A 20,901-nucleotide genomic window follows, 5' to 3' on the forward strand; every position below is an offset into this window, starting at 1 on the left:
TGAGTAGATCCCGTCTTTGAAGATGCTGCTAAAGGCCCAGTAGGCTTTGGTCACCCCAGTAATGCAATTTAAAATATAAAGTTGAGTTCACCTAAATTCCAAGTATACTACAATACCCTAGGCACAAAACATTTTAAAACTAAGAAGAAAATTTTTCTTTTTCTTGGGGAACATATTATGGCTGTGTAGAGATTGGTTATATTTTTTCTTTCCAAATATTACAAAGTGCTTCGATAAGGGAAAACTTCACTTGTGTATGATTTAAAGTAGCTGAGATGAGTAGATGAGTATAACACAGGTATCTGACGTGGAATGCACTAGTCTTCGTTCAGCTTCCTTTCACTATCCAGGAAGGGGCACGAGCAATCTGGCAAACCTTGGTACCATCTACCTGAAGGGTCCTGTGTGGACAAGTGCACAGACAGGCATACATGCTCTTCCCCATCTAGCCAAACACTTCAGATCCCTGACCGTGGCCTGGCAACATACTAAAGCCTCAACTGGCCATCATCTAGGGGGCAGGGGCTCTGATTTGCTCATGCCACAAACTATTCCTTTTCTTTGAGTGAGTCATTTCACTGGTCAGACTTCATCCTCCTTTCAGCCTCTGCTCACTCGGGGTCTGGCCTCCTGGCTCACCTCCAGAGTAAATGTTTGCTGCTTTCAGAGGGAATAGTCTGTCTTTCAGATCCTGCCTGCAGCAAAGCTGTAAGAGCTCTAAGGGCTCAGGGTCGCTGCGCCTCATTTCTCTCTGTGAGCACCTGAGGACCCAGGGCATGGGGATTCAGGAATCACAGGGCGGCGGGTGCCTTTCCCAGAGACCCACTCCTTGACTTGGAGCAATCAATGGCTCTCAGTTAAAAGGGGTTTCCAAGGCGACAAAAGTATTCTAATCAAAAGTTTTTTGTTTTGGTGAGGAAGATTTGTCGTGAGCTAACATTGTTGCTAATCTTCCTCCTTTGTTTTTTTTTTGCTTGAGGAAGATTAGCCCTGAGGTAACATCTGTGCCAATCCTCCTCTATTTTGTACGTGGGTCACTGCCACAGTGTGGCTGATGAGTGGTGTAGGTCCGGTGCGTGCCCAGGATCCAAACTCACATACCCTGGGCTGACGATGTGGAGTGCACCAAACTTAACCACTATGCCATGGGGCGGTCCCCCTAAATCAAATTTTTATAAAATTAATTTTATTAAAATGCAATTAAGGATTCTACTGTGAGGCAACATGGTACAGCGATGGAGAACTCAGCCCAAATCTTGGCTTCAACCAATACTGGCTATGGAGTCTCAAGCCTCCATGGTCTTAATCTCCCTGAGCTGGTTTCTTAACTTCTCTGAGCCTCAGTTTCTCACCTGTAAAATGAGAAAACTCTGCAGAGCAGTTATAAATCAAATGACCCATGCCTACAGCATGTGGCAAATAGCAGGAGATGATGACATGTTAACCCCTTTTCTCTCCATAGTCAGTGAATAACCATAACCACAATTAGTTTTTATAGGTGCTCAATCAACCTCAAATTACATTTTGTTGGTAATCTGAATTTTCATAATGGATTTGTTTAAACAAAGTACCCTGGCAAAAACATTACTGCATTTGACCATCCTACATTTTTAGGCATGTCTGAATTCACATCAACAGAGTTCTCCCACAGGGTAAAGGTGAGCAAAGCCATATCACAGTGAGGATCTTTGTGTTTACAGCACCTTTATTCCATGAAGCTCCAGAGAACTGAGCAGACAGGCAAGGCTGATGTCCCAGCTTCCAATCTCCTTACACAAACAAGAGGAATATGAACCTTATGCCACCCCAACAGGCTGCCAAAGGAAGAAGTAGGCAATGGAAAAAACAAGCAGCCTAAGTCAGCAGTCTTTTTCATTCAAATCTTTGGGCAAGCATTACTTGCTACAACAGGCCTTTCCAAAGTTGCTTTGGTCATGCCACTCTCTTTATTCCTGCCTAATTCTCCCAAGAAGATATGAATAGATTGTTGTAAGTTGTATGCGTGTCAAGGGTGCCATTTGCCTGCAAAGAGAGAACTATTATATGGTTTTAATTATTGTTCCATGTTACGGATACAATTTAGTTAGCTCAAGTAAGACTTCTTGCTTTGCTGATAAAAGCTATGCCATAAATAGAGTGAATGACACAGAGCCACTACTAGGAAATTCAAGGATATATAATTCAGTCCTTTAAAATTAAAGCATATACGGGGCTGGCCCCGTGGCTGAGTGGTTAAATTCGCACGCTCTGCTGCAGGCGGCCCAGTGTTTCGTCGGTTCGAATCCTGGGTGCGGACATGGCACTGCTCATCAAGCCACACTGAGGCAGCATCCCACATACCACAACTAGAAGGACCCACAACGAAGAATATACAAGTATGTACTGGGGGCTTTGGGGAGAAAAAGGAAAAAAAAAAAAATCTTAAAATTAAAGCATATAATTCATTCAGCAATATTTTCTAAGCTGTATCAGCGTGTAAGGCACTGTGGCTAAGTGTGAGGATAGACACAGTCCTGTCCTCAAGGAGGCAAGGGTAAAAAACCCTAATAGGGTCCAGCCTGGTGGTGCAGTGGTTAAATTCGCACATTCTGCTTCAGTGGCCTGGGGTTTGCTGGTTCAGATCCTGGGTGTGGATCTAGCACCGCTTGTCAAGCCATGTTGTGGCAGGCATCCCACATATAAAGTAGAGGAGGATGGGCATGGATGTTAGCTCAGGGCCAACCTTCCTCAGCAAAAAGAGGAGGATTGATGGCAGGTGTTAGTTCAGGGCTAACCTTCCTCGAAAAAAACAAACAAAAAACCCCCTAATAAACTGAGAAGCCAAATGCACAACTCTCATTACCTGTCTACCTCTACGTAGGCATGTGTTAGAACATGGACACATGAAGTCTGCCCTTCATCTGTCCTTAGAAAACAAATTCCTCAGATACTCTCCATTATTAGCCCCCTCTGCTCCTACTTTGGTAACACATTCCAGTGGACACTCAATAATGCTTAGCAATACAGATTCTCTGAGATGAGTATTACAGAAACCTAAGGAAAATCTCACCCCTGCTCTGCTAAGACGTACCTTGTTTATCAGGCACTATTCTCTGTATATGAGTGTGGACGAAAAGACACTATGGAATCAGATCTTTCTACCTGTCCAGTTTGCTCTGATCCTCAGCCTATTAAGGGCTCCTGGTTCTGCTTCCCCTCTTCCAAATTTGAGGACACCTTTATTTATTCAAATTAAGGCACCTCCGGTTTTCACTTCCAAACACCAACTTGCCCTACCTGCTATTTTCATTTTCCTGTAGCCTTTCTTTCATTTCACTGCCTAATAGTCTGCAATGCGATGGGAAGATTTAAAGTAAGGAAGTAAGATTATGCAGACTGAATCTCCCTTTTGCCCTCCCAGTTCTATTTGGTGGATATACTTTTATTGGCACGTGATAAATATTTCATACAGAAACTGTCACTTGGAATTTAGTCTTCACAGTTCCACTGAAAGCACTGAAAAGCATTTGGGAAAGTCAGGCCTATATTACAAGTCCCCTATGCCAGGAGCCTGCAGGTTAGCACAGCCTCTCGAGTCAGCACAGTGGAGACTGAGGACTGAGGACGGACCTGCCTGAAAGAGAACCAGCAGCACTCCCTTTCTGAATATTTAGGGGTCTGAAACCAAACTGTGGTGCAGCTCCATTATTTCAGCACTCCAGGTTTTAAAAGAAGCATGGAAAAAACAATCTGAAGCATGGATGAAGCTGCAACTATCTTTCATTTATTGAACATTTACCATGGGCCAAGCACTGTGCTGCATGCTTTATAAAACACATTTCTCACTTCCTACAAAGTGTGAACACTTATGGCTATTTTACAGAACAGGAAAATGAGTTCACTGGAAGTCATTTTCCTAAATTCATAAAACTAGGGAGTGACAACCAAGATTTAAAACTACTCCTGACTCCTTAGTCCCCTTGCCTTTCATGCCTCCCAGTGGGGCAAGAAAATACAATGATAAAGAGTTTCATTTCATACTGCTGCAATTCACCTCATCAGATCACCTCTTGTTTTCAGCTTATTCTGGCAGAGCCCATAGGCTAATTTCCAGGAGTTCATGGCTTCCTTTCTGGTAAGGGAGAGGGCCACTTCCTCAGCCAGAGCAGGATTTTCAGTTTGAGAGTTGGTTAGTGAAGGTCAACTCTACTTGCTGGTGAGTGGCTTTGCTGATTTCAGAGGGCGTCAGAACGGTTATCTCACTTTGTATTCACTAAGATGCCAAGTACACAGGGTAGGTATCTTCACACATTAGAAAACCTCAGGTCAGAAAGGCCAAGTCTGCTGCTCACGCTGCAAGTCAGAGGCAGAGCCTGCGCTGGAACCAGTCCTTCTGAGTTTCAGTTTAAAACTCTTCCTTCTGTGTTCTCCTACCAAGCTATTAAGTGTTAATGGAGTGCTTAGTACATCTATGAGGCACTGGGAGTCTCAGGGTGAACAAGAAAACAACCCTGTCTCTCTGGAAGGTCAGAGGCTAAGGGCAGAGATGACTTATTACCATGTCAGTGCAAAGCCATGTAATAAATGATGTACAGCCACACTTCAGTGTTTTGGTGGCCCAGAAGACAACAAGATTTCAGCAGGCAAGAAAGGGGAAGAAGGGCATCAAAGGCCTTCCCTCTGGGAGCTGGTGAATGCAGAAACAAGTTCACTGGGCATGCACTGGGCACCCTGTGCTGTGCTGGTCCAATGGACATGGAAAGCCTAGCCCTCAGGGGTCCCACAGCCCAGCTGAAGAAAGACTAAGTTACCCCCAGTCGTGAAGCAATTGCAATGCTGCAAAGGCAGGACATGAAGTATGACTGTCCATGGGACAGGCTCCGCATGATACAGACAGAAAAAGACAGGAGGAAGCTGTTTGCCTAATGGTTCCCTAAACTGCCTGGAATAGAAAAAAAAGTGAGCAATGTCTTATAGAAAATATGGGCTCAGTTTTAAAAAATATTTCTAGTAATAAAAATACTTAATATTCTGCAAATTTTAAATAATAGCTGAGAGTTATTGAAAAAAACAAAACAGTAAGTCTGGCACAGCTAAGACAGATCCTGATTCAAAGCAAGAGGAAGAATCTCATTTTGCTCTTTCTTCTGGCCTCCTCCTCAGAAGGTCTGTTGAGTCCCAGTGAAGAAAGCCTCATTAGTAAATATGGAATTTATGATCTGTCACCTGTATGAAAGGGCAGGTTCTGTTCACAGCTCACAAGCCTCCTGAAGTCACCAGGATCCGTGTAACATTTCTGCCACCAGTGGGTGTTAAAAGCTTTTACAAAGTATAGCCAAGGGCTTTTCTCGAATTGGTCCTGCTGCTGAGGCTGACTGCGAAGAACCAACCTTATGTAACTCAGCATTACATAACCCAGTTACTCCCCCATGCTCAACAAAACATGCTGCCTGTGAGCTCTGGGCAATCCAGTTTTCTTTCTAAAGTCAATTCAGTAAATAGAGGTCAGTGACATAACTCACCCTTGGTCAAAATCCAACATTCACAGGTATGTTTCTGGGACCTAACAACCATTATCAATTATTTTTCAGAATCAGAAAATATCAGGTGTGAAAGGGACCTTAGAGAGCCATAGTGGGACCCTCTTCTCACCACAGGAGGAAGCTGGTATATGACTGCCTGCTAGCCAGTAGCGGGTCCAGGTCTGCTGGCTCCTGGGCCAGTGAGTGTTCAGTAATTGAGTATTTACTGAGCTCCTATAGCATGTCTATCTCTGTGTAGGCAATTCTGGAACACACTCACTTAGTAGTGAAATGGCATAACCTCATGAAAGAAACCCCGAATCCAATCTCAACAAAGCAGTCAAACTTAGGTTTTTTAAATACAGTAGATTCATAAAAAAATTCTTGTGCTATTAGGACCCTGAAAACCAATGCACTCAATTCCTTACTTTTTACAGATGAGGTCTAATGGGTCAAGGACTCTGGTGATGCTATCACTAATCTGTGACAGACTCTGAAGGGGAGTCCATGTGACCTCTACGTTGGTACTATTTTTACAGTAAGGAGGTGAGACGGGTAGGGAGAAGAGAAGTACCTCTTAGGCTCTACGAAGTGGAAATGTTTGAAGAAAAGGAAAATATTTAAAATGCTGATTTAATTATGCACTAGCATTACTTAATAAAACTAAGATTATTATAGTACCACATCTTAGAGAATTTTTAGCGCCTTTTGATTATTTATACCCAACCAATCCATAAAATGACAGCCTTAATTACCAGATTGGGGAAGAGAGAAAATTTCTGACACTTCATTTCGTTCTGGTATTTCAAAAACACAGCAAGTAAAAAACTAACATTAACTTAAGATTGGCATTTCTTTGCCTTTAGTAGAAAAATTGAATGACGATAATGTTTTAAGAGAGATTAAATATCATGACCAAGGATAGAGAGTTACCTAATAAGTGTTAGGATTGAAATTTAGGTGTATCTTGTTCAAAACCTCTTCTCTTCTTTTACCCACCACTCCTGTTACACCTCTGAGTAGAACAACAACAGTTTTTAGACTGATATTAAATCATGAGAAATCTTCCCAATAGCACCAGTGAAACTATCCTTCATATATATACAGATAAAACCCATCGAATTTGAAAAAATTCAACTGCAGGCATCAAGTGCTCAGGAAATGAGTACACATCCTCATATACACACTGGGCATGGGGGGTCACTACCTCCTTGCCATCTCAGAGGATGTGGTAAGAAACACAAATTAACATAAACAGGGGTGAGCTCTTTCTACTGCCCTTCCTAAAAGATGTGACATTGTTCCTTTGTCATCTGGGGAGAAGATCTCCTGCAAAAGCATGACTGGAATTAACTCTGATTACTTGAAAGGACAAGCCAAGCAGCAAGGCATCAAAAGGTTTCCACTGAAGGGCACTTCAGTGATAGCTTGTCAGGAAAAGCACAATTGGAGCTGCAACCTTCAGATCTATGGGGAAATTCTGAGCAAACACTTCTTAAATAAGGTGGCTGAACTTCAACATTTTCAGACTGTGGTTTCTGTATCTTTTTTTCTTTTGAAGGCAGAGAGAATGAGAAAGAGTTTTTTGAGAAATGATAAAGGATTCTAGCTCCTAGGGATAAACTATTAATAAGCCTACAGAAGGTAAGCCGTTAGCCTCTAATAAGAGTTCTAAATGAACAATTAGAAAAAGAAACACACATCTTGCCTTCTCTCATCTCCAACATCTTGCTTACCTTCTGTTAAGTTAAGGCCACTCATGGTGTGAACCCTTTTCTACGAGCTGGCTAAAAAGTGAGAATAGATGTGGGCTCACCATTCTCCTAATTGTGTGTCCTTGGGAAAATTATTCAAACACGCCAAGTCTGAATTTCCTTATGAAACACATGAAGATAATAGTATCTTTCTCACAAGACTGTTAAGAGAAACTGAGGCAATGCATTAGAAGTGCTCAGTACGTAGTGCTGGTGCATTGAGAGGGCACAATGAACCAACACTGACAACAAGCACACATCATCATCACCATCACCATCATCATCTTCATCAATAAAATCGTCCCTTTACAGATGTGGTAAATAAGGCAAATAAACAGTTTGCCCAAGATCACACAGTAAGTTACTATCAGAGCCGAGATGAGAACTGCCACCTCTTACCCATGAGATCAATGTACTTTCTGCTCCAGAGCTGATGATACCTACTTCTATTTTAGATGCTTCAGTAACAAAAATAGTTCTTCAAGGAATTCAAGATTGAACAGCTATAGTGGACTAGGCGGGAGAAGGATAATAAAAATTCCCAAACGAAACTCATGCAATGCTTTCCTATAAATGGCATTACTACCGCCTTCTTCATGAGCTGTTTTGAACATGCAAATATGCAAAACCCTCCCCCCCTTTATTGTATATGAAAAATGCAGAGGTAGATAGGCTTCTTCTAGAAAGGAAATGGAATCTTGTTTTGTGCATGTCAACCTTGGAGGAATCAAGCAAATTTAATAGGCAATCTCCAACTGAGAGGCATTTTCTCAACAGGAATGACAACTGTGGAAATACTATTGCCCCACACTTAAGGACTTACTGGAATTTCTAGAAAAAGCAGAGAGGGAGGATATTAGTTTAAATTCTTGTATGAAGAAGTCTTTTCATAGCTGCAGAGGAATTATATATTGAACAGACTGAAAAAATGAATGTCATACATAGGCCAAGTTATAAAACTAAACACTCTTCTCACTGTCTTGCTTTCTTAAACTTTGATGGGAGCTGGGGAATTTTTCATTCATTTTCAAAGAATTCATATACCCCAAAAATACAGGGTTCACTTAGGGGACAATTCTGGTCATTGTATACAAATTCATGTTGATTTCCTGAGGATTTTTATTGAAGTCCAAGACAGAACACTTAAATCTTCTTTGCCTCTGCTTTATTATTATATTTTAAATATGTAGATTGATCCTTTGATTTAATCTTAGTTGATCTATACAGGTACATGAGAAAGTACTGCTGGGATGTGCTTTTAAACTCTTTATTTCTGTTTTAGTTAATGAGTGAGTAGATGGGATCTACGATGGAGAGGAGGGGTTTGTCTCCAAAGAGCCAAAATGAGAAAGAACTTCTACAAGGTTCTGATGGACCTCATAATTCCATTCCAACTTTGCCTTCAAAAAGCTTATAAAGTCAATTCATAATTAGGTGGCACAGGGTGGGCACTCAAATATCTAGGGAAAGAAACTGTGGGCACTAATTACAAAAAATACAGTGCATTTGATTTATCTAGCAGGTTGTGTTTAATGTAGCTGAGAAGCCAGCCAGGGAGTAGGGAGAAGTTAACTCAAGAAGAAACCAGCGTTAACATTAAGGTGTGGCTTAAGGAAAGCATTTTAATCTTTCTCTTGCCTATCAGTTATCACATTATTGCTCTTCAACTGCTGCTGCTCAGAGGTATGTTCTAGTACTGGACACGTATTTTCTACCAGAAAGGAAGAAGGCTAACAGCAGAGGTGCTAGCAACCTTCATAAAATAATTCAATTTTCTGACTTTCCTTGAAACAGAAAGGTGAGACCCTGAGAAGTTTTGAAATTTATGATGGTATAAGTATACAGCTGGCTTAAAACTTTGCTCATTTATAGCCCAAGTCTGTAGAGTTAAGATACTGGTGAAAAATGGTCAAGGCAAGGTGAGCACAGAGTAATTTACTCTAAAATCTATCAGTAAGTTTCTGCAAATAAAGTAGGGCCAGATATTTACTTGAAATGTTGAACTATGGAATTCTAGAACTGGACCTAGCCTTAGGAATCACAGTATAATCCTTTGATTTTATAGATAAGAAACTGAAGGCTCACAGATATAAATCCACTTGTTCAAGCTTCAAATGACTTAAGCATCCCACCCTCAAATATCAGTATCTGAAGCATTTAATTTTATTTCTCCCAATTAAGAGAAAAAATGATGACTAGCTATAATTCTTTTCTTGGAGGGGAAGGGGAAATATTTTTTACTGTGAAAAAAAAAAAGTTACCATCCTGACCATTTTTTTTTTTTAAGATTTTATTTATTTATTTATTTATTTATTTTTTCCTTTTTCTCCCCAAAGCCCCCCGGTACATAGTTGTATATTCTTTGTTGTGGGTCCTTCTAGTTGTGGCATGTGGGACGCTGCCTCAGCGTGGCTTGATGAGCAGTGCCATGTCCGCACCCAGGATTCGAACCAATGAAGCACTGGGCCGCCTGCAGCGGAGCGCGCGAACTTAACCACTCGGCCACGGGGCCAGCCCCCATCCTGACCATTTTTAAGAGTACAGTTCAGTATTGTTAAAAACATTCGCATTGTTGTGAAATGGATCTCCAGAACTTTTTCATCCTGCAAAACTGAAACTGCACCCATGAAACAACTCCTATTTCCCTGCTTCCTCCAGCCCCTCACAACCACCATACTACTTTCTGTCTCTATGAAGTTGACTACTCTAGGTACCTAATATTAAGTGTAATCATACGGTATTTGTCTTTTTGTGACTGGCTTATTTCATGTAGCATCATGTCCTCAGGGTTCATCTGTGGTGTAGCATGTGTCAGAACTTCCTTCCTTTCTAAGGATGAATAATATTCCTCTGTATGTACGTAGCACATTTTGTTCATCCATTCATCCATCTGTAGAAATTTGGGTTGCTTCCACCTCTTGACGATTGTGAATAGTGTATTTAATTCTTTTCACGTTTTTAAAAGCTCCTAATGTAGGGACTAACTTTCTTTTACTCCGTCAAAACAACTGCCAAGTAAATTTTTGAGATTCCTCCAAACTAGCAAAATGGTACTTAAACTAAACGTCTACAAGAGGAGAGACAGAGAGTGCACTATTACTTTTCCCCCAAAGGATCTAAAACAATCCTACCTTTTCACAGGCTGCTCTAAAGGATGAGAGCTGTGGGTAAGATACTAATTTAACTCAAGTTTTAACCACTCCTCAGGGCACTGGGGTGGATGCTGCGGTGACTGACAGTGAGAGAAGACAGCCATCGTTCACTAGCTTCTCGTCTCAGAACAGGCACATTAAAAAGTAACTGGTGGACATTTCTCTTGAATGGTCATTTAAAGACTAAACCATAAAATAGCAAATAAAAGTAAAAAAATACAGTTTCAGAGACTCTCATCTACCACCACACAAAATGCCAATAAACTGGACAAATTATTTTGCTTTTAGTGATTTACAAATACGATAATTAAGTGTAAGCTAAGAAACACTGAAAATGCTTCATCTCTCTCTCACACACACACATACTCAGGCTAACAAAAATGCATGCTACTTATAATATCAACCCCTTCCCTGCTATCTTTAATGATCATACATAATGCCTGCTCTCAATCACTTACAACTCCAGGGTCACAGTTCTGGGTCTGATACATCCACTATTTGAATTGCTTCATTAAAAAAGAAAATTAGCTTAAGAACAGCCAAGGTGATATAAAATCGTCATCACCGAAAAGCTCCTGGCAAGACTGGGATGACTCTAAAACCTTTGCTGTTATCCAGAATCAGAAAATATCCAGTTTATCTTCTCACCGTACAGTTACATACTACAGTAACAATGTATTTCTTCATCTTCATCCAAATAGTTAAGTCACATCCAACTTGTTCTGTTGGATGTAGTCCTTACTTTCATATTCAGTATACATGTATTCCATCCCTGGTAGGGTAACCAAACATTATGTGGATGTAACTTTAGTGCTAAATCCACTAGCCTACTTAAGCTAGTGGTTGGGAACCTCTCAATACAGAATATTTGTTCCTTTCCTAGAGATCATGATTTTATCCGGTTAACTACCTATGAGAAAGGTCTATAAAACGCACACACACTCCCCCCAAGTTCTGTTACCTAGGTTTGCTGCTATATGAGAATCTAGAAGAACTGAAGGGTCATCTTCATAGGATGCCCTCTAACGAACACTGATAGCATTATATAGTTGTAAATAAACCCAAACTTTGCACAGAAATATATTAGTTTTCACCATGTTTTAAGAAAAAGTTGCTACACAATTAGGATTTCACTGAATATTCCTCCAGTCAGTCTTAATTCACATATTCAAGGAAATCTTGCTGAAGTACAGAAATAGAGGTCTGGCAAATACTCCATTGCTGCAGCTATAGAGTTCCCCATTCCCAACTGTCTCTTCTATTTCTTCTCCTCTCACAGATGTGTGGCTGTGTAGCTAGGTACATAGCAAAGATTACAACTCTATTTCAGAATGCTTGGGAAATATTTTCTCTTTGGTGAACACCAAATCTCTGTGAACTACACAGGGAGAGAAGGCCCCCAGGCAACAGCTGATGCTGCGGGTCTTTACAGGACACTTTGAGTAGCAAAGTTACAGAGCACAGAAGTAGTGATATAAAACAAGGCACGCTATGGTTGTTTAAAATCCAAAGGGATATGACGAACTGCAGAGCTATAAGTGGGGGTGATTAACTGACAGTTATTCTAATTAATGCCTTATAAATAAGACTCAGAAGGAATACCTTCAGAAAAGCAAAATGCAAAAAAGAACAAAGACAAAAGCAAAGTCTGGTTGACCTTCTTGCCTCTGCTTCTGACATGAAGCACGCAAGGAGCCCTGTCTACTGCCTGAGGTGGAAAGTCCTTAGGTGCTTCCTTGCTGCCCAGATGGTGTGAGAGCTGTTTTGTCCAACCCTACACACAGCCCAGATTCTGTGCATCCTTTCTGACACCATCTGGCACATACACAAAAAGTCTCTTGAACTTTCTGATCCTGCTTGGGAAGCAGATAGGGAGGCTGGGTTTAGTGGGGGCTAGTCCAGAACTTGCTTCAGCAGAGAGGAAGAACTCATACAAGCTGCCAGGGTCAATCCGTCTTTACAGAACTGTTTTATATGAAAATAATGGGAGTTTATAGAAAGGTTTATAGAAAACTCTGCTGGTTTTGGGGTATGAGATGGATGCATGTAGCTGGAAAGGGATTAGAGACTGACAGACTGGATTACAATTTTCAAGGGGAGAGCTGGTCCAAGAAGGTCAAGGGAAGAACAAGTGATGCCAGGCTTTTATTCAGTGGGTCATAATTACGCAGAGTGAACAAATGACTTGCTCATAATGGAGGAAAAACAATCTGCCACTTTACTTCTTGAAATCAGAGTAATCCTTAGGAGTGGTGTGAAAGGCTAATAAGAAATGCTGATGCTATTTAGAATCCTTCAGAGTCACCATGATGAAGACTAAATATCTCTGAGGAGAGGCTGAACTAGGTTGATGTGGTCCTTAAATATCTTGAGAACAAAATGGGAGGATGACTTAGGAATATCTTTATCCTTCAGTTTCCACTGACTCAGGAGCTCTCGTCCTTAAACTTCTGAGTTTGCTCTAAGGAATTAGAAGACCTGAGCTCAGGTCTGGCCATGTGGCTGTGGACAAGGCATCCAGCTTTTTTGAATCCTGGTTTCTCTACCCAAAAAAGAAAGAGAAGAAAATCTTTGCTCAGAGACTTCTTTAAAATTGCAAAATCTTACCATGCTTACGGTTGTATCATTAGCATCACAGCTGATTGAAATGACTGAAGAAACATCTGTCGAAAGCAAGGTCCACTTTAAAGACTGACTAGAAAGCAGGGAATTAGGAACAGCATTGAGGGAGGAGAAAGTCAGATGGAGGATTTCAGTCTGAGTACTGCTTGTACAGATGTGCACATCTGGCAGCTGGAAAGATGTCTGTGGGTTTCTCATCCCTGGAAAAGTGGCGCTGAGACAGATGTGCATCCTGGTGGAGGGTCTCTGGTCCAAGTACTCAAGTGGAAGAGGGATTTGATATGAAGGATATTACAGCGCCTGAGGGTAATGTCTCAGGATCCTCATCAGATTTCTGTTTTCCTCTCAGGGTTCACTCTCTCTGAAGAGAGGTTCTGGGAAGCCAGCAAGATACCACAATTTTGGTGGCAGAGATCCCTTGTCTGAGGTGTATGGTTGATCTCAGGGGAAAAACTTCATATATCCATTTAGTCCACAGATAATAAGAGCAAACTCTATGTGAGGCTGTTCTAGACCCTCTGGATAACAACAATAGCAAGTGTTTACCACACGGCAGCATCTCTCTAAGGGCTTTACATATATTAACTTATTCTGTCCTCGCTGTAACCCATGAAGTTGGGCCTGTTTTCACCTGCATTTTGTATTAGCACCAAGAGGTTAAATGTCTGGTTCAAAGTCACATAATTAGTAGGCTGAGTCAGGATATGAACACAGGCACGCTGGCCCCAGAGCCCACACTGTTGCCCACCAGGCAGTGGTGACCTCCCTGTCTTCAAAGAAGAGGAGGAAACAGACAAGGCAACAAGTAATGTTGTTTTCAGTATTGATAAATGCTGTAAGGAAAAGTAAAGCAGAGTAAGGGGACAGAGTGACAGAGGGAAGGAGGCTATTTTATTTTAATTTTTTTTGTGAGGAATATTGGCCCTAAGCTAACATCCATTGCCAATCCTCCTCTTTTTTTCCTTGAAGAAGATTAGCCCTAAGCTAACATCTGTGCCAATCTTCTTCTGTTCTGAATGTGGGATGCCTCCACAGCATGGCTGATGAGTGGAGTAGGTTTGCACTGGGCATCCAAACCCGTGAACCCTGGGCTGCTGAAGTGGAGCAGAACTTTAACCAGTTGGTCACGGGGCCAGCCCCCGGAAGAAGGCTATTTTAGATAGTGTGGTCAGGGAAGCCCTCTGTGATAAGGCAAACTCTGAGTAAAAGCCTGAGTGAAAGGCAGAAGTGAGCTATGTGAAGGTCTCGGGAGAGACTATTCCAGGCAGAGGTACAAAGGCTCTGAGATGGGAACAAGGTGGGGGTGCACCAGGGACAGCAAGAAGGTAACTGAAAGGGTGTGAATGAGGGAGACTAGAGCAATGAGGGCCTTTGTGAACTGGTAAGGACTTCAGATTCTACTGTCAGGGTGCTATGAAGCCCCTAGAGGGTTTTGAGCAGGAGTGTAACCTGCTCTGACTTTCCTTTTAAAAAAGATCACTCTGGAGCCAGCCCTGATGGCCTAGCAGTTAAAGCTTGGCACACTCCGCTTCAGTGGACCAGATTTGGTTCCCTGGTGCAGACCTACACCACTCGTCTGTCTGTAGCCAAGCGGTAGTGGCAGCTCACATAGAAGAACTAGAAGAATTTACAGCTATACACAACTATGTACTGGTGCTTCACGGGGGAAAAGGAAGAAAGAGGAGGAAGATTGGCAACAGATGTTAGCTTTGGGCAAACCTTTCCCTGGGAAAAAAAAATCACTCTGGCAGCATGTGAAGAACAGACTACTGGGGGGAAAACAGGGAGGAAAGTAGAAGGCTATTATAGTGGTCAGTGCAAAAAAAATACCGACGCTACTTCATTTTAGGCCTTTAGGCCAATGTCAACTTATACCAGCTGACAGCATGGTGGCTCAGGAGTCTACTACGTCTCAGAAGCTAACGATGACAAATGTTATGCTTGGATTCAGGAATAGTCTTGATGTGAAAGGGAAGGGAAGAGAAACTTCCCAGTTGCTGTCTTATAGCTGGCTAACCAGTTCTCCAATGGAATGAGAATGCTTTCATTTGTCAGGGCTTCTCTGAGGAGGGTCCTCAGAGATAACCTAATCACTTGCTGCTCTACTGGTTAATATGGAAGCCCTGGCCTGCAAGTAGGCAGCATGCGTTTCCCACCATCAAGGAAGGTGCACCTGCCAGGCTGTCCTGGGGAGGGCGCCCTGACGCCAGCACATGCCAGCAGCTCTACTGTTTGAGTCTGTTTCAAGTGTGAATTTACTGGGGATGTGTGAAGATGGCCCAGTCTAGGGTTTTTGTTTGTTTGTTTTTTGAAAGGGTAGTTTTAGCATTTCAAACTAAGAGGTGACTGGACAATTATATAACAGAAGAAAAGGTGGCACAGATTACTTACAGGTCTCCTTCTCTAAGCAGTTTCTACTCTGAGCAAGCTTACACTAAAAGATAAAACCAGCCTGTTTTGGAGATGCTTACCAGCTTCTACACTGCAAAGTGCCAAAAATTTGAACCTCTCTAAGTTTATGCAAAATAAGGACGCAGGCTGATTGTTTTTCCAAGTTCCAGCGCTAAAGAAGCCCATAAAATTCAATCACTGGAAAATGCCATCATTCTAAAGTTTTTGAAACAGCAACTGTATATCTGCCGCTATCAAAGTATATGCAAATGTGCAGATCGGTGTCTTTTTCTGACTCTCCTATTATCTTTTCATGCCTTTAGTTAAAGATCATTTCCCAGGCTTGTCCGAATGTGGCAAAGTTCTTCTATCGCTAGGTAACTGTAGAACTCAATGAGTTATCAGAATCTGAAATGTTATTCTGGAAGGGATTGTTCCATTATGCAGACAATATAACAAGACTTTTAATTTTGAGATAAAATGAAAACTAGAGTTTTTAATATGGTTCTTTTTTGAATTCTGTTTAGAGACAAGCATTAAGAAGGGTCAGAGATATATGTACATCTCTGATATATATATATATGTCAATATATTATATGATATAATGTCAGCCAGGATGGCACCTCCTGACGATGCTAAAGAAGCCCTTTCCAAAACACTAGCAGAACTTAGGAAAATGGTGAGGGGTTTCCCCTCTACACTTTATAAACAAATTTACTGCAAATAAGAGAGAAAAACGAATGGAAGCAGAAATGGTGCTTAGAGAATAATTGTTGCCAAATCAAAGATTCTTTAGATAGTGAGAAAACCAATCGATAGCAGGCTACTTTAGCCTTTGGATTAACTAATTTTGCAGAAAGATGGACATATCACATTACCCAGGAGACCATGCTGTTGCAGATGCTCCACTCTACCTCATGAGAAAGAGAAAAGCAAGCACAAATCAAGGTGATCCCTGGCACTTCTACAAGATGAAAACAAAAACACCTTCCAGGGGCCTTTATGGGGTCAGTATCTAAGCAGTTGTGCTGTCCAAGTGGCAATAAAATTTAGGTTCATCACCCATAATGATGTCTTCAAGAAAAGGGCAATATTTTTAATTATTTAAAAATACTAGGAAAAGTAGAATATATTTATACTCTTTGACTATCCACTATAAATGTGTAATGGATCTTACAAAGAGACAAATTTTTTAAAGTTTCCCATACTTATAGCATTAGCCTCCAGTAAACTATGAGAATTCAGCTCCCCAGAAGGATGCATTCCCTGGAAAGTCTAGAAAGCTGATATTTTCCTTTATGTTCTCCTTGAATTCAGTAACATGATAGGTCACCTTTCTATGTCTATATGAGTAAAAGGAACGGAGTTTCACGATCCTGTGGTGTAAATTATAAACACCGAAGCAGTGATGTCCAATCAAGGGGGATATGTCAAAGCTTAAAGCTCTTAATGAAAAATAGTGCAACACCAAACCATCTTACCTGTCGACGAATTATTTCAAGGTCTCTTTTGGCCTTGTTCACTAAGGCTTGAATTTCTACAGGATCCTTTACATTCTTATTTTCTCTGAAGGCATCTCTTATCCTCCTGACAGCGTAAGTTCTAAATCAATTCAGGGAAAAAAAGGAAAAGGTGTCAGCAGTCTGAAGCTATGCTTTTATATGAATTCAAAAGCTTTTCTTTAGGAATTAACTGTCTGATTTTTCTCCTATGGATAATCTACTTTGATCTTTGCTCCTGGGACAGACCCATCCATGACTATTCTGGGATGACTAAGTAAACAGGTTTAGGGAAATAAATCTACCCCAAACAAGTCACATATATATGGCAAACTGCTACTGAAATGCTCCTTAGATTACTGGTTCTTTCGAGTTATTCACGTCTGCTTCCCTCCATTAACATTGATAATTGACCTCTAATATACAGAGACAAAGCAAGAATTAAGAGGTGAAATGACGCGTCACAGATGCATGCACCAAGAGAGTGACCCATGCCGAACTCTGGTCAGCTTTCCAATTGTCTCATCTTCTGGCTGTTTCTTCCTCTTGTGCGATATAACATGTAAAAATCCACAGTGAGATCCTACCACAGTGAAGAGCAGAGATTACACCAAAATGCTTTTCTCCATCTTTAAAGTGTGTACATACGCACACACATACCTCCCCACCCCAATAAATTACACGCAATACAGGACAGCAGTCAAGAGCAAGACTTTCAAATCAGACAGGCTTGGGTTTGAATTCTAGTTCCAGCTCCCACTGTTTGTGTGAATTTGGACAAACTTCTTACCATAAGCTTGTTTCCTCATCTGTCAAATAGGCACAATACCACCTACCTCTCAGGGCTGCTGGGAGGATTAAGCTTTATAATGCGTGTCTGAAATGTGGCACAGAACCTGGTGCACAGAAAGACTCAACAAGAGAAAGCTCTTCTTTTTGTTATACCTGAATGCAATCAGTATTCCCCTCTCCTCACATCACGGCCTCACCTTCATCCTGCGTCCTTAGGGTCACACCACAATGTGTGTAGAGAGCATAGAATAGTCTGGACAATTGAAGAGTTCTTAACCTGATACGGTCCCACACTCAGACAGTCAAGGCCCTAACCCTTACACCCACTCCATCTACACCAGACTGAAGACAAGGGACTAAGAAAAGCAGCCCAAGTCAGACACATCAGACATGATTTTCCTTAGTCCTTTCATAATCTCAGATGACTCTGCTTTTAACTTTAAACACCAGGTAAAGAATTCACATGAAACTATTAGTAACATTTAGAAATAGAAGAATGGAATCAGAGGCAAACAAATGAGAGAAGGGGGATATAATTCCTTGAGAGTTGCGGGGGGAGGGTGTTGGGAGATGGATACAACTTACTAGGAAACTTTGTTTGAGAGAGGACTAATTTTGTTTTAGATAAACTTCTAAAATAAAAATAAATTTTAAATTAAAAATTCAAATATCAGGCCCACTTGCATTTAAAAGCAAGAGTAAAATGAAATCCTGTAATGTTAAGAACCATAACGGAGAATGGAAGATAGTTTAGGAACTTGCACTTCTTAGGATATAAGCCACTACTGAGACTGTCATCTTAATCCTACATGAACCAACTGGACTATCTGTAGAGGAGCTTCTGGGAGCTCAGTATCAATCTTAGGGACACAGTGATTGGAAATGGAATCCTTGTAGTAGCAGACGCTATATTATAACGGGCTCATTCACTTAAAAAGGCATGTGGGAAGATTTTACTAATATACTATATTAAATATAGATTTTACTCATGTATAGCTGCTAATCTAACAAAATATTAGATAGTAGCTAGGTAACCTAAAAGCAATTTCTGGTTTATTTTCTTGTCCAGCGTAATGGTTATTTATATAACACATCACCACTGTTCTTCCTCCCACTCACACATTCCTCCAAAACAGTTTCTCTTTTACTGGTGATGGGAGTGGAGAGCGGAAAAAATAATTTAATTCTAATATTTTGTTTCATATGCAGAACTGGTTTTATAACAGGAATTTACTTCAGGGAATCACTCATTGTTTTAATTCTTCACTGAGGATGCCACATGGACTTTTAGTCATTACTAAATCCATTTTTCTAAAAGCTAGAGACTAGCCCAGAATAGCTAGGAAAAAAGGAGTATGGCTTGGAATGCAAAGACCTAGTTCTTCCAAAGTTTAACGAAATCAGAAAACAGCTTAAGACACTGGACAATTTATATCACTTGAACTTAAGGTCCAGCATTCTAAATATTCTGCTGTGTATTCTTCTTGTCTCCCCAAATCTCCAAAGTCCATATCTAAAAGCATAAAGCTCTAGATCTTCAAATTAAATGTGTCTAAAGCAATTGAAAGTTGTCATTCTGATCTTGGATGCTCATTTGACATGACTGACATGATGGTTCCCTCCTCTCTTTCTTGCTCTTCCTCCTTTATCGCTGTCTAAAATACAAGGTGTCTTCTTTCGCCCCAAGAGAAGACACTGCACTGGCTCAGAACCATAAAATTAACTCCTACTGCATGAAGAATTTTTCATTTGTACGCATTCTTATTCCAAATGATCAAAATGTTCTGAAGGTATCACAAATCTGGCTGAATCTTCCAATTTTGTAGGAGAGAGCTAACCATCAATTATTTCAATCCTGCTCCTGCCTTGGTTTTTATCATTTACATTTTTTTCACTGCTACTAAGGGTGACCATTTACCCTTGAACACATTTTAGCCATCAGCCTCTTGACTGTATCACTGAGTAAGAACATTTCAAAGAAAAATGTGCAGATTCTTCAATGAAAATGGCAGCCAGCTGCTACACAATGCTTTACATTAGGATGATCCTAATATGAGTCAGATGCTGTTTGAAATAAAGCATGAAAAATTAACACATCCAGGGCAACAGCAACAGCTACCAACTATGAGAAAGTAGGCTGCATCCACAGAAAGAGTAAGGCTATGCTGCTCACCTAATCACCGCTCTCCCTCTACCCTCCTGGAGCTTTGCAGAGTTTAGAGTTTCTTTGTGCAGGAGATTCCCATTTAGCTTTTCTTTTCCATCCCAGACTTTGCCTTCGATCTGCCATCAGACCTCCAAGTATACACAAGTTCTTCTACTGGCTTTCCTTTCACCATTGCAAGGATCAAACTCCCTTATGAGATTCTTACACCCATTACTATTTCCCAGCTAAAACAATACAGCAAACAGTAATGAAAGCTCTGTAATTCCTGAGGTCCCGCTTCACTTTCACCCTTTCCAGAACCACTATCAGCCAAATGCAGGTCATAATCATCTCAGCCTCCTTAGCACTTGGAGGCTCACGTTGGTTTTAACATTTGAAAGGTATGATCTGGAAACCAGTTGATATAACACCCTTCATTTCTGTCATCCTTCATCACCACCCAACATGCTGGTTTCTCTGCTTACCATCCTGTAAAAATACCTGTGCTTTGTCCTCCTTCCCCAACTCCAAGTCAAGTATCCCAGTAACAAAACAACTCAACCCTTTCTACTGGCCTCTTTGGGCCAAATTCCTTCAACTGCTTAGAAGGACATACCCTCCATCTACTTGCCTTAACTCAAATGTGCCTTGCTCCTGAAGACAGTGCTTCCTTTACAGCCATTAAGAAGCTGCTTGATTCTGCCTTGCCTCCAGATTGCATGGGGCTGGGAGGAGAGTGCCAGGGTGTTTTTGGATTCTACTGCTGCTTCCGGATCATTGGTTTACCTGTATACATCTTTGAGGCCATGCTACCTAACAAAATCATCCTGTATGCCTCCACGATGATGCTGTCTGCTCACTTCTTGAGGACAAGACTTAAGATTCATCAAGACTTAATATCTAAAAAGCACTCAGTGCATATATGGGCCACCAATTTTAGATAACTGAAAATAATTTTATTTAAAGTCTCCTAGCTATTTCTTCCCAGTCTTCGTTGTGGGCTCATCTTATTCTTCTGCCTCTTATATGCTGCATTCTCTGGGA

General features: G+C 41.0%; 1 protein-coding gene across 10 annotated transcripts in view; it reads right to left on the bottom strand.

The window, feature by feature from the left end:
* The window catches only part of LYRM4 (LYR motif containing 4), a 192,593-nt gene that overhangs the window by 127,667 nt on the left and 44,025 nt on the right, over positions 1–20,901 (bottom strand). For 9 of the 10 annotated variants that reach the window (XR_011429881.1, XM_023624081.2, XM_070244911.1 and 6 more), the window contains one exon: positions 16,902–17,022. The exons of the other annotated variant lie outside the window; for it this stretch is intronic. Coding sequence is in view for 8 of the 9 variants with exons in the window: in XM_023624081.2 (XP_023479849.1) it covers positions 16,902–17,022 (121 nt within the window). In the remaining variant the exon portion in view is untranslated. The remainder of the gene's footprint in view (positions 1–16,901; positions 17,023–20,901) is intronic. 10 annotated transcript variants of the gene reach the window in all.

The sequence above is a fragment of the Equus caballus genome, chromosome 20, assembly GCF_041296265.1.
Source record: "Equus caballus isolate H_3958 breed thoroughbred chromosome 20, TB-T2T, whole genome shotgun sequence".
NCBI lineage: Eukaryota > Metazoa > Chordata > Mammalia > Perissodactyla > Equidae > Equus > Equus caballus.